Source organism: Grampus griseus (assembly GCF_964374135.1).
Source record: "Grampus griseus genome assembly, chromosome: 7".
Taxonomy (NCBI): domain Eukaryota; kingdom Metazoa; phylum Chordata; class Mammalia; order Artiodactyla; family Delphinidae; genus Grampus; species Grampus griseus.
The window spans coordinates 91,594,082-91,607,318 of record NC_139001.1 but is presented as its reverse complement, the minus strand read 5'-3'; the positions used below and the strand labels follow the sequence as shown (position 1 = coordinate 91,607,318).

Genomic DNA, 13,237 nt, shown 5'->3' with positions numbered 1-13,237 from the left:
ACAGCTGCAGATACCTTCTTGATTAAATTGCCTGGCCAATTCAATTTAAAAGATCAGTTCTTTATATGATTTGGTTGATTGATTAAATTGACACTGATACATTTAGTTAGAGCAAGTGAACCAGGTTAAGCAATTAGTCAAAAGCCTGTGTCTACTGCAAAAATTTGCCAATATTTTCCCATGAAGTACTTAGAAAATTGAAGCCAGAATCCATTTGTTACCTCAGATTGTTGTGTAATTTGTATATAGTATTTGTATCATTTAATATGTCATTTATTATATACCATGTTTCTTTTCTTATTTATAAGACTGCTCTCTAGCAAAATATGAATTTCTTTAAGGCCAGGGTTGATTATCTACTTTGTCACTCCAGCACCAAAGAGAACATTCTGAGGTCATAATAATGATTTTTTTTCTACTTGATAGTGAGCTCAGTATCTCCGTCAAGCCTGGATTCAAGATCCCTTTCTAATTCTGACCAGTCTATGAAATGAAGCTTTTGGCCTTGATGACGTTGAATAGCTCATCATCTAAAAGTTCACCAGTAAATTATATTGTTAATTAAGAAAACCGGTTGACACTTAGATGATTTTTTCTGGTAGATGTAATAAACTTTAATACATAATTATGCTGTGAAATATTTGAGTTTTAAGGAATCCAGGAAAACTTTCTCCTTAATGTGACTATTTGAACTTTGTGTAACTTCTCATTCAGCTGTATTCAGGTATCTGATTAGGTTGTGGGTCCCAAATAAGGTATTTTGTTATCTGCAATACCATAACCATCATTTTATAATGGTTAATATTAGAGAGTCTTTGCTGATGCGTTCTTATATATGTAGTAAAGGTATTTTTCTACGAGTAGGGAGTATTTTCAAAAATATTCTTTTAATTCAAAATTTTAAAGGAAGAGATAATGATAACTAAGGTGCTTTCTAGCTCTCCCCTCTCAGGCCCCACAGAAGCCTAAATAAGGTTGGACCCATCTTTGAAAGACTGTATCTTTGAAAGAATGTAATTGCTGTTCATAAGTGGTATTCCCAGGCCAAAATATAAATTCACCAAAGCAAGCTGGCAACCTTATTGAGTTTGCACTACATAACCACACACTAATGGATTGAGATTTTAAATAAATATTTAACAGTTAGTGTTTCCCTTGAGAACAATGGCAAAGTATTGGTCTAATTTCTCAAATTCTTTCTTGTGACAACATCAAAACATCGGCCCCCATACTTTCCCCACCTCTCCTGAAGGATATCTACTTTAAACCACTCTGAATTAAGTCATCAGATACTTTTAAGTATAGTACATATTACTAGATAAATAGTAGAACTAAAATGTATAAATTAAAATAATAAATCTTTAAATATTGACAAATGAAGACATGATATCATTTTAACTCACAAAGTTCTCCCAGATCTTCACTTTGAACTAGGGAAGGAGGTGATCAGCATTTTCTTCATATTTTCCTGATTTTATTTTTGGTAGTATGTTTTCATTATTTCAACAAAGTGTCAGTAAATAGAACATTCACTGTCTAGGAGGATGTTTGCCATTACTTTACACAGTAGGAAAATATAAGTAAATTAACCTAGGTTATTTCCTCAGGCTTAATGTCATCAATATCTCCTTTCACGTCTTCCAAAACAAGATCTTTCTGGGGCAGGGGGAGGAGCAGGGGAGCAGGGGAGATGTTAGTACTTGAATGCCAGAGAAAAAAATGCACAGCAGGTACTATCCTGGGAAGTGGTTTTAGCAATGAGACCACTGTGTTAAGAGAGCAGTGTTTTCACCTACGTCTATTGGAGCAATATTTGGGGGTTAGTTATATAGACTGAAGCCAGGTTCCTGGGCTTCAGCCCTGTTGGGTATAAGTCATTCAATAAATTCCTCCAGTTATAACATAGCGACTCTATTAGTGGATTCTATTTAGTTCATCTTCATCTATAATATCAACAGATCCTTTTTGAACACCTACTATGTACAATGTATATGGCTTACAGAATCACCATGTTGGATGCATTCTTTATTGATAATTCTGTAATAACTACTTCCTACTGAATTTCATATGCATACAGATAACTAAAATAGAACATGAAAGCATCCCCAGGCTAAGTAATATGATGGTCCAAGCAGTGTATTCTGCATATAAATTAGAGCATCAAATATTTTCAGTAGGAAAATTGCTTCTTTCATTGAAGCTAGATTTAGATTTCTGAATGTTGCCAGTTCAGCTAGTCTGTGGTATATTTTATGTAAATGAGTTTTTAAAACATTAGTGAAGTTTCCATAGTCAGGAATTGGAATTCTCTTATGGGAGGTTAACCTTGTAGGTAGTCACATTTGGTCATACTCTGCTTCCAACAGTTGTAAGTATTAAGTATGTGGGTAGAACTGATCCTTTCCATTATGAGATAGGTATAAGAATATGCAGTTATTAATGGTTCTCACTATGGGCTTTCCTTTGGGGTATACTCTAGCATGAAAATAACTTTTCTGAAAAATAAATGTCACTGTTGCTTAGACCTGTTGAATTTCAGAATTATTTTATACTCACTGAATTTATGACCTTGACTTTCATAGAGATCCTCTGAGTTTATGTCTTATCATAGGGAATAAAAAGAAAACAGTATTGCTAAGAGGCTCTCTAATTAAAATCCATCAATATGCAAGTATATATGAAAATGATTTAAAATCTCATTAAATTAAAAGGCCATCTGATTCAAAATCTGCTTTAAAATAGGATCTAAATAGGCCCTCAGATATGTACAAGTTATTTATATGAAGTCTCCTGAAATTTCATATTTGAAGCATTTACACCGTGAGAGTTAATTCTGCTTAATTACTAGTCCTGCTGTTTTCATTCAGTAGCAAATGGAATCATTTTGTGACTCAGTTTCTCTGTAAAACTAAGTAATGCCTGTGGCCTATATTTAATCCTATAGTTAGCATTTATTATATACCTAATACTGAATTAACTGTCAAACCTCCTTAGAAAGGACTGTAGAATTGTAACTATGGTAAACAATAGAGAATTTTTAACAATCTCAAATAGACCTTTTTTTTTTTTCACCTTAGAAAGATCCTTCCTGGTGACTTAGGTGTTTGATGTACTCTCTCTTGTCAATGAGTATTATTTAGATACTGTAAAGTCATTCTACTATTAATGTAAGAGAAAAATATAACTATAAAATGAGAGAGAGTGAGAGAGCTTGGAGAGATAGCAAGTGGTGAAAATGGGCCTTATATAAGAAAATGAGTGCCTTTTCCATCATGATATGAAGATAGAAGAAGAATATGGAAATTCATACAGATATATTCATAGGAAATTGAAGGAGTTCTTCTTATTCATTTCTTTCTATTTTTTTCTGGGAAAGAAGAAGTGAGATCTAAGAAGTTTGAAGATAGGTAGAGAAGGTTTGAAAAAGCTGTGAAGTGGAATGGGAGTGAGAAGAAAGCTCAGAAGAATCACCAGGCAGTGTGTGGCATTAGCAGTGCCTTAGTCTCCACTTGATGTCCAGCATTCAGAACAGAGTAGGGAAACAGCTGGACCAATCTAGCTCTGAAGTTTTGCCAGACCGGCATGGCAGAAGGAGCAACGGGGCCAGATGGTCTACTGGCCAGAGAGTCATTGTAGTAATGAAGGCTAAACTGGATAGAGAAAGGGCAGAGTTTTTCATGAGGAAAGGCGTAAATATTATTGCAGAAGATGAAGTAGTCTATGTGCAAAGATTTCAAGATATAGGAGGGGGAAGGGAAGGAGGAAAACAAGTTAGGGAGGTGGTTCTTGGACTTGATTACACATTAGAATTCTCTGGGGATCTTTGAAAACTACCATCGCCTAGGTCCCGTCCTCTGAGATTTGGTTGAATTAGTCCATAGTGTATCCTGGGCAATGGGAACATATTTTACAGCCAAAGTTGAAAACCCTTGTTTAGAGCCTCTTATAAAGAATCTTACAGTTTTTGCAAAGTGGTGGTCACTTTATTTTCAAGGCAATGGAGAATCAGCAAAGGGTTTAAAAGGGATAGTGTAAATTATCATTTATTCTAGAAAAGTAACTTTTTCCTCAGAGTGACTAAACCAATACCAAAAGAGAATGATTAGGAGAAAGGGAGCCTAGTGGAGAGAATATTTCAGTATTATGGGCCAGAAAGAGTATGATCTTGAGCAGGGACGAGCAAAAGAATTATAGAGTGATGCTTCCGCATAAGAGCTTATTACACCCATTAATATATGTGTAAAACAATGAAGGCTGATCTAAGATAACTGTGAGATTTTTTTTTACTTTGGATAATTTGCTAGTTTTAAATTGCTGCATAACAAATTACTGTCGACCTAGCCATTCAAAACATTTATTATCTCACTGTTTCCATGAGTCAAGAGTACAGCCATGGCCTCTCTAAATTCTCTGCTTAAGAGTCTCACCAGGCTATAACCAAGATGTGAACCAAGAGTCAGGTCTCAGCAGAGGTGTGACTGGGGAAAGCTCCTCTTCCAATCTCCCTTGGAATTGTTGGCAGAATTCCTCTTCATGCACCTATAAGGCTGAGACCCCTGTTTTCTTACTAGCTAACAGCCAAGGGCTGCCCTCAGGCCCTAGAGGCTGCTTGCAGTCCCCTACCCTGCAGCCACACCATAGGCATTTTATGGCATGGCTGTTTGCTTCTTCAAGGCCAGCAGGAGAGTTTCCTTCTCCACAAAAAGGGCCCAGTCTCTCTTTTAGGGGTTTTTACCTGATTAATTCAGGCCCAGCCAGGGCCATCTCCCTTTCGATTAACTCACAATCAATGATTTGGCATGTTAATAGTATCTGTGCATTCCCTTCCCCTTTGCCACATACCATAACCTAATCATGGGGCTGACTTCCTATCATATTCACAGGTCTTGCCCAGACTCAAAGGGAAGAGATTATATACTCATATACACCAGCGTACAGGAGTCAGATATGTTGCAGTTAATTAAGGTGAGGAATATAAGAGAATCAGAATGTTTTAGGAGGAAACTGGTGGCCTCAGTTTTAGACATGTTGAATTTGGGGGAATTTGGGCACCCAATTAGAGTGGATCAGTAGGTGGCATAGAAATTAGTAAAGAGATGGGAATTGGAAATACATGTTTGGTAGTGATCGGTGGAGGTGACAGTTAACCATCCAGAGAAAGACTGTAGCAAGAAGTGGGCTGAGGACAGGAGCAAGAGCTAGCAAAGCCAGAACATCTGCATCTGTATTTCAACCCACACCTCTTGATTCCAGTCCAATATCTCATATACAACTTTTCACTATTCCTCTTTCTTCTTTCGATAATATCCTGCTCTTCCTAGTCTGTGGTCCACTCTTTGTCCTCCTCCCACCTCTAAGTCACACTACACAGAAGTGAGAATCAAGATCTTCCTTTGTGATGTCCAAAGAAGCCATACAGATGGCCTGTAGGCACATACAAATAGGCTCAACATCACTAATGATTAGAGAAATGCAAATCAAAACTATAAAGAGGTACCACTTCACACTGGTCAGAATGACCATCATTAAAAAGTCTACAAGTGACAAATGCTAGAAAGGGTGTGGAGAAAAGGGAAACCTCCTACACTGTTGGTGGGAATGTAAGTTGGTGCAGTCACTTTGGAAAACAGTATGGAGGTTCCTCAGAAAACTAAATATAGAACTACCGTATGATCCAGCAATCCCACTTTTGGGCATATATATGGAGAAATCCATACTTTGAAAAGATACGTGCACCCCAATGTTCATTGCTGCACTATTTACAGTAGCCAAGACATGGAAACAACCTAAATGTCCATCAACAGATGAATGGATAAAGAAGATGTGGTACATATATACAATAGAATACAGCTCAGCCATAAAAAAGAATGAAATAATGCCATTTGCAGCAACATGGGTGCAACTAGAGATTTTCATACTAAGTGAAGTAACTGAGACAGAGAAAGACAAATACCATCTGGAATCTAAAATATGGCACAAATGAACCTATCTACAAAACAGAAACAGACTCACAGACATAGAGATCAGACTTGTGGTTGCCAAGGGGGAGGGGGAGAGGGATATACAGGGAGTTTACAGTTGGTAGATGCAAACTATTATATTCAGAATGGATAAACAACAAGGTCCTACTGTATAGCACAGGAAACTGTATCCTATCTCCTGAGATAAACCATAATGGAAAAGAATATTTTAAAAAGAATGTGTATATATATATACATATATGTATAACTCAGTCACTTTGCTGTACAACATTGTAAATCAACTATACTTCAATTAAAAAAAAAATCTTGCTTTATTTTAAAAAAGGCATCTTTGTGAAAGCCTTGCAGATCACAGGCACTGAGATTGACTCTATTATGCTCTCTATTCCCAGACAGGGAATTGTAGGTCCATTGGAGGGAGATGGTATCACCATTAGCCCTGAGCTGCGTCATTTCTTCTTTCTTAATTTCTTTTTATTAGAAAGCAGGACTTACTGTGCACTTTTCCCTGCTTCCTCAATCCCAGAATTGTCTGTGAAGGAGAAAGATGGCACAGATTTGGAATGCAGAAATAATCATATGTATCTGTCTCTGACATCTTTTGTCTGTTTATTGAAACCTCTGCAGCAGTATTGTTAGGCAGTCTGATCTGTGATAATAGAAACAGAAAGTAAGCTTGATTAGTATATTTTGATCACACTTTCCTCCATTCTTTTTAATCTTTTTCTTTCAGGTTATATTCAAGAAGAATGTGTCATCCCCTGTCCATTTGATTGCAAGTTAAGTGATTGGTCTAGTTGGGGGTCTTGCAGTTCATCTTGTGTTGGAGTGAGAATTCGATCCAAATGGCTGAAAGAAAAACCGTACAATGGAGGTCGCCCATGTCCCAAACTGGATCTCAAGAATCAGGTAAAGTGCATGAAGCAACAAATACAAAGCTGAAAAAGTATCTCCTTTATTATTTCCTGGTGCAATTGAAGTCATCATCTTGTTATAAGTAGCTCGCAAAAAGTTAATACAAGCTCAGAAGAGTGGATAAGAGGGTACAAATGAATATAATAGAATTAGGAAGAGAAGCCTTGCCCACTTTTAGGCAATGCCGAGAACGACTTGGTAATATTAGAAATAATAATGTTTACAAAAATTAAATCCAGTTGGTTTTTAAATTACCTTGAAATGTCATTTGATTCATCATGATATTATGAAAGGTGTGTGTGTGTGTGTGTGTGTGTGTGTGTGTGTGTGTCATAATGTTGGGAGAATGTCAATTACTTTATGGTTATAGATACAATTAGTGGTCTCATCCACGTACTCCAAAAATGGTGTTCTAATTTTCCCACACCTAACTCTTCATACTAATTTTCTTTGTTCCTAATCTTATCAATGTTTCCACAGCTCTTCACGTCTCTTCTGAGCTATTTCTCTACAATTTTCCCCAAGATCAAAGCTGTTTTCATAAATGGAACCCTAAAGGATACTCTTCCATGTAGATATCTAATAAAATTGCTATCTTAAGCAATCAAAGTTGATTAGAGTATTTCAGTTGGCCTTACCTCCATAATGGAGTCTCAGATTTAATTAAGAATTATAATAAAGAACTAAAATTTCTCCCATGATTCCATACTGTTATTATATCAGGACTGATATATACATTTTAATCAATTCAATAGGTGGAGTACAAGATGACGATTGTGAAAAGTTCTTTATTCTTAGAGAGGTGAATTGTGTCTTATATGGGTCTGTAGATCCTTTGTGACTCCGAAACTTTTAAGAAAATAGCTACACAGGCTTCTATTCCTAATTCTATTGTGTTCATTTCTGCCCTCTTAACTCCATTTTGATTAGCCTTTCTATACAGGTTGTTTAATGGAAGGGAAATCCACGCATCTGTTGTTAATTAATTTGAATAGTATCTAGTACTGCTTGTATGTAGATCCCATTTGTCATTTCAAGACTGACATCTCTAGCTGTTTTTTTCCTAAATTTTGATAAAAGACACATAACTCACCGAAAATGAAAAATTATCATACTGGCAAAAAATATTTATGTTCCAAGACAGGGCATAGTATTAGGCGGGTCTTGTTTTTTAAGGTTACGTGGGATAAAGTGATGACCCTGGTTTCTTCCTTCAAAGCAGATATAAAGCATTTTGGGAAAAAAATGATGCAGAGGATTGTAAAATCAACATCACAGTAGTTTGGGGAAGGGAAAAGTGGGATATGATTAATGAAAACAGGAGGGAAGTAATCAGAGCAGAGAGAGTCTGAGGAGAGAAGCCTCTTCAGTATGAAGAAAGGAATAATACAGGTTGATGGTCAGGAGAAGAACTTTCAAATGAATACTCATATGAAGGTATGAAGGCTATTTGACCTTCCCTAGGGGATTTTCCAGGCATTTCAAAAGGGAAATGACTACTAAGCATTTATAGTTATAAATAATGTATGAAAATTCTTCTCTCTCCTCAACACCAATGAAACCTAAGCCTTTATAGCACTAGCATTAAACACTAATTTTAATATGCTAATTTTATGAACTAGGAAATTATCAAGTGAGTAAAAGGACTTCATTGGAGCACAGACGCTAAAACTGTATTCTCAGTGTGTATAGGCAAATGCATGGAAATGTGTCTATCAAATTTGAGAGTATGCGTAAGATAAGGGTACTTGTAAGCCTGTTATGACTTAAAGAAAACTTGTTCTAAACACTTAATTGACATATAAAACTTGTAACCTTAAGTAGTACATGCTGGAAATTAAGCCCAAGTTCAAGACTAATTTAGATAAATCCCATATGTGAAAACTAAGCAAGGGTGGGTTTGTCTGCAGGAGCTGTTTCTAGCTTTTGAGTTCGGGAAGGAAATTGTAGCATTCCAAAGACATTTGTTGTGATGCTCAGAAGTGAATCCTGGGATTTGATTATCAGAAATCAAATTTAGTGTAGCATATATTCTGATGTAAAGAGGTTTCAGGTATCTAGAATGTATGTGGCTTAAACTTGAATTGGAAAACTTCACCCCAATCCATACTTTACATTTTAACATAAGTTAATTGATCAAGACAGTAAATCATAAGCCCTCCGTCTCACTTGTAAGTCTGTGAAGGTCAAGGAAAAATGCTATTGTAAAAAATCCTAAATTTAAAGGAAATTGTCCCCAGAGCCCTTCCTTTTCTAAAGAAAGCACACTTTTACCTGTAAGTATATTTGTGGAAAGCTATCTGTGGACTTCATTATGTATTTGCTCTTATACATGGTAGAATCCACTTTGTGTGTGTGTGTTATATAGTGAAATTGTTGAAGATACCCATATTTTCTTAATTCATCTGAATATAAATTGGGTTGTCAGGAATCTTCATGATTTAGGTAATATTCCTCAGCTTCTATTATTTATGGTAGTTCTTCTTTAGAGGAGCTCACTATTTGTTTCCCTAAGCTGGAAATATGATCTAGTGAGAGCTACACCCACTGAGGCTGTTTTTTAAAGTTCAATTTTACTACGGGCCTTAGGTTATCGGTCTCCTTTCCAATTGGTTTTTAGGTCTAGATTTATTTTTCTATTGTTGGAACCAGATTAATCCTCTCTCATCCATTCACCCATAAGTAAGAGCTTACAAAAAATGTAACCAAAGTATAGCAGTAAGAGAGGTACATATCTTTAATACCTGTGCATGAGGAAAATTCAGTATATGGCATATTGAGTCTAACATACTTTTTGTAAAAAAAAAAAAGAAAAGAAAGAACTTTCTTATGTGTATATATATATATATGATGCATATACTATGTAAATGTTAGTATACCTGCATGTACTTAATCATTCTCCTCCTTTGCGTCTCTTTAGAACATGAGGTCTTTCTGAGGGCAAAGGGTGTCTTTGTACTTTTGTAACTCATTCTAGCCCCTGGTACACCCTCCTGTGGATTGTCAAGTTATATTCATTGGATGCTTTAGCTGAAAAGAAACCTTCTCTCTGGATGAGTGTGTGGCTAGCTCCATAGGAAGAAAAAATATTTTAGAACTCTGGTCTCTTAAGCTGCGATTTGTCATTCGAATTGTCAAAACACGTGAGCTCTTCTAGAAGAAAGAAAAAAGAACCTCCACATTATTACTGCCCAAAGAGCTTTTCATGATTTGCCTGAAAAATCCTGGGTGTCTGCATCCCCACTGAAATCTAACTCAGTGATATAAATGAAAAGGTTGGTATTACCTACACAAGCTCATAAACTGCTCTGAATCTGTTTGTGAAATCAATATTTATAATCTCTCATAAAAAAAACCTCCCTTTTAAACTAAAACCTATCAACATGATAGCTCTTCCTCCAGAAGTGCCAAAGTGACAGCAGTCCTTTGGTGGCTTTCTGCTAAGTGGATTTGTGATGATAAATAGCTCGAGCATGCAGCTGACCCAAAGCGTTTATTTAGTTGGAAAACTGCTAAATAGTTTATTGAATTATCAGGTCAGTTGCCTGATACCCTTGACTAGGCTGTGCATAATCTAATACATAATGTATTTTAATTTTTTATAGTCTATGATGTGGTGAGTGGATTTAAGTGCACTTGTACTGTATCTTTTTGCTCTCTTTTTCCTTGTGGAGTTCTGCTTAATAGAAGATTAAATATAGGGACATTAAAGCTCCATTGGACTTACATTTCCCTTTATGAGTTCTTTACACAATTGAAGGCAAGGGAGTGCCAGGAAATTCTATGTTGTTTATATGTTGCACATTTGTGTGTCCCATGTACTGGAATAAAAATCTGGCAGTGAGATTCATTCTCTGTGCTTTTTAAAATGCATCTATTTAAACACAATTTTGAAAGAGTTTTGATTGTGCTTGCAACTGAACGAGTGGATATAAATTAAATATATGGGTTTTCTAGAAACACCTGCTCTTTTAAAGGTGTGTCTTCTCTACAAAGAGAAGTGGCCTGAATTTGGAAATAACGAGTATAGTGCTTTTTCTTTTCCATAGCAGGGTAATACTATTTTAAAGAATACTTTCTTTCCAAAGATAATCAGGTATATTTTCGCAAGATCATTTCTCCCTTATAAAGTGGCTTTGGATGAGAAAATTTTCTATAGAGAAGTATCTTACGCTCATTTTGATACTGCTTCATTAATTATTAATAGCATTTTAGGATGTGGAAAGAGGATAACAGTCATTCAAACTGAATGTTTGTTTACCCGGAACAATATGGCTCACTTAAAGTTTAATTTGAGGCTTCCCTGGTGGCACAGTGGTTGAGAGTCCGCCTGCCGATGCAGGGGACACGGGTTCGTGCCCCGGTGCGGGAAGTTCCCACATGCCGCAGAGCGGCTGGGCCCGTGAGCCATGGCCCCTGAGCCTGTGCGTCCGGAGCCTGTGCTCCGCAGTGGGAGAGGCCACAACAGTGAGAGGCCCGCGTACCGCAAAAAAAAAAAAAAAAGGTTTAATTTGATTTAACCAATTTTGGCCTCTTGCTTCTTTTGGACCTGCCCGACTTCCACTCGTCCTAACCTAGTCCAAATCATTCCTGGCAGAGTCCTGCTCACCTTGGACTTAGCACTTTGGCAGGAGCTCCAGACCATAATGGAGCTAGAGGTCATCATCTTGGGCGTTAATACGGAAAGCCCACAGTCATCCATGATGAAGCACATTCAGGTGTACCGTTCTTGTGTCGGGAAGTAGGGGTTGGTGACTGCACCTTTGAGAAGAACTTGTTTTAATTGTGAAATATCATATGTCATAAAATTAAGAGATGCAGAGTGATTTATTCTTCAGGGTTACTTGGGAGGATTTAATAAAGGCAGATACTCCTAAAACGTTTTACTTCTCGCCAACATACTAATTATGATAGCAAATTATTATACTGATTATTATACACCACACCCCATCTCAGAGGCAGAGTGAAATGACTTCTAAAGGCTGGTGTTCATCCATTCATACCCTTTATGCCTGTCTGCCAACGCAAACACCGTGCTCTCAAGTTGTGACATTGCACTAACTGAGCTGCGTAGAGCCTGCAGGAGAGGCAGTTTTTCTTTTTTGTTCCTGCCCTGTCACCATTTCCAAGCAAACAAATTATGTTTTCTTCTCAAGAGATTCCTCTCCGCCACACCTGTGTCTACACATACCCTATTCTTGATCATAGGACTACCCCTCATGCTTGTTGAAATCTTTTGCAACTTTGATCATTTTTCTTGAGACCTACCAGAGTCACTCATGAGAACCAATTTTCCTCTACCTGTTGTCCACTCTCTCTTGTCTTTTACTCTGTTTTTTTTTAAACTGGGTATTGCTACTCTGCACATGTTCAAACTCATTTTTAGTTGTTATGCAAGAGGTACCTCTAGAACGTTCTCTACTAAGCTGGCTTGGCAAATTTCCCTAATGCTGTCCCTAGGCAGGGTTTCCAGGATTGGCAGGAGACAGCTATAAAATTGTGAAACAGGCAAATTTTGTTAAATTTTGTCTTTGGAACCTTTCAATGTGCTGTCATACCTCATATTATCCCTAGCCTCTGAACTCCTGAAGTTCTGAAATATTATATTAGATAACATCAGCCTCAGCAGGAAATCACATCATATGTATTGGAAATTTTGCAAAACTATCTTCTTAACCAGGGACTTCAAGTAGAAGTGTTTATGTACTTTTCTAGAAAAAAATATTGACAGAACCTACTTTTCAGATCTTTCCTGAATAATCCTGTCTTTTAACCTTTGAATGCAAAATGGAAACTTCCTTCCTCCTCTCATGCATTAAAAAAATAGGGCTCTGACTTTAACCACAAGCATTTAGAATGTTAAACCATGTATTGATGGGAGTGTAGCACCTTCTAAAAATAACTTGCTTAAGACTCCTTTGAAAGAAAGATTCTAAATGGCATGTTCATTCTCTAGATCTTTTTTTATTGAGATATAATTGACATATAACACTGTGTATGTTTAAGATGTACACTGTGTGGATTTTTATACATTTATATATTGTAATATGAGTACCACCATAGCATTAGTTAAAACACCTCTCACATCACATAATCATCATTTCCTTTTTGTGGTGATAATAATTAAGACCTAGTCTCTTAGCCGCTTGGAAATTTATAATACAGTATTGTTGACTATAATCACTGTGCTGTGCGTTAGATCTACAGGACTTATTTCTCTACTAATTGCAAGTTTATACCCTTTAGATTTTTCAAGCTTTATCCCACTATTAAATTACCAGAAAGCAAGTTACCTAGGTCCTGACTAGGTCCTGTGATAGATCCCTGCAGAAAAGCACTTG

General features: G+C 36.7%; 1 protein-coding gene across 1 annotated transcript in view; it reads left to right on the top strand.

Annotated features, from left to right (window-relative positions):
- THSD7B (thrombospondin type 1 domain containing 7B) overlaps nt 1-13,237 on the top strand; it is a gene marked incomplete at both ends in the record, with an annotated part of 764,094 nt that overhangs the window by 551,823 nt on the left and 199,034 nt on the right. Inside the window, one exon of the mRNA XM_082658783.1 lies at nt 6,715-6,890. Coding sequence (XP_082514909.1) covers nt 6,715-6,890 — 176 coding nt within the window. The remainder of the gene's footprint in view (nt 1-6,714; nt 6,891-13,237) is intronic.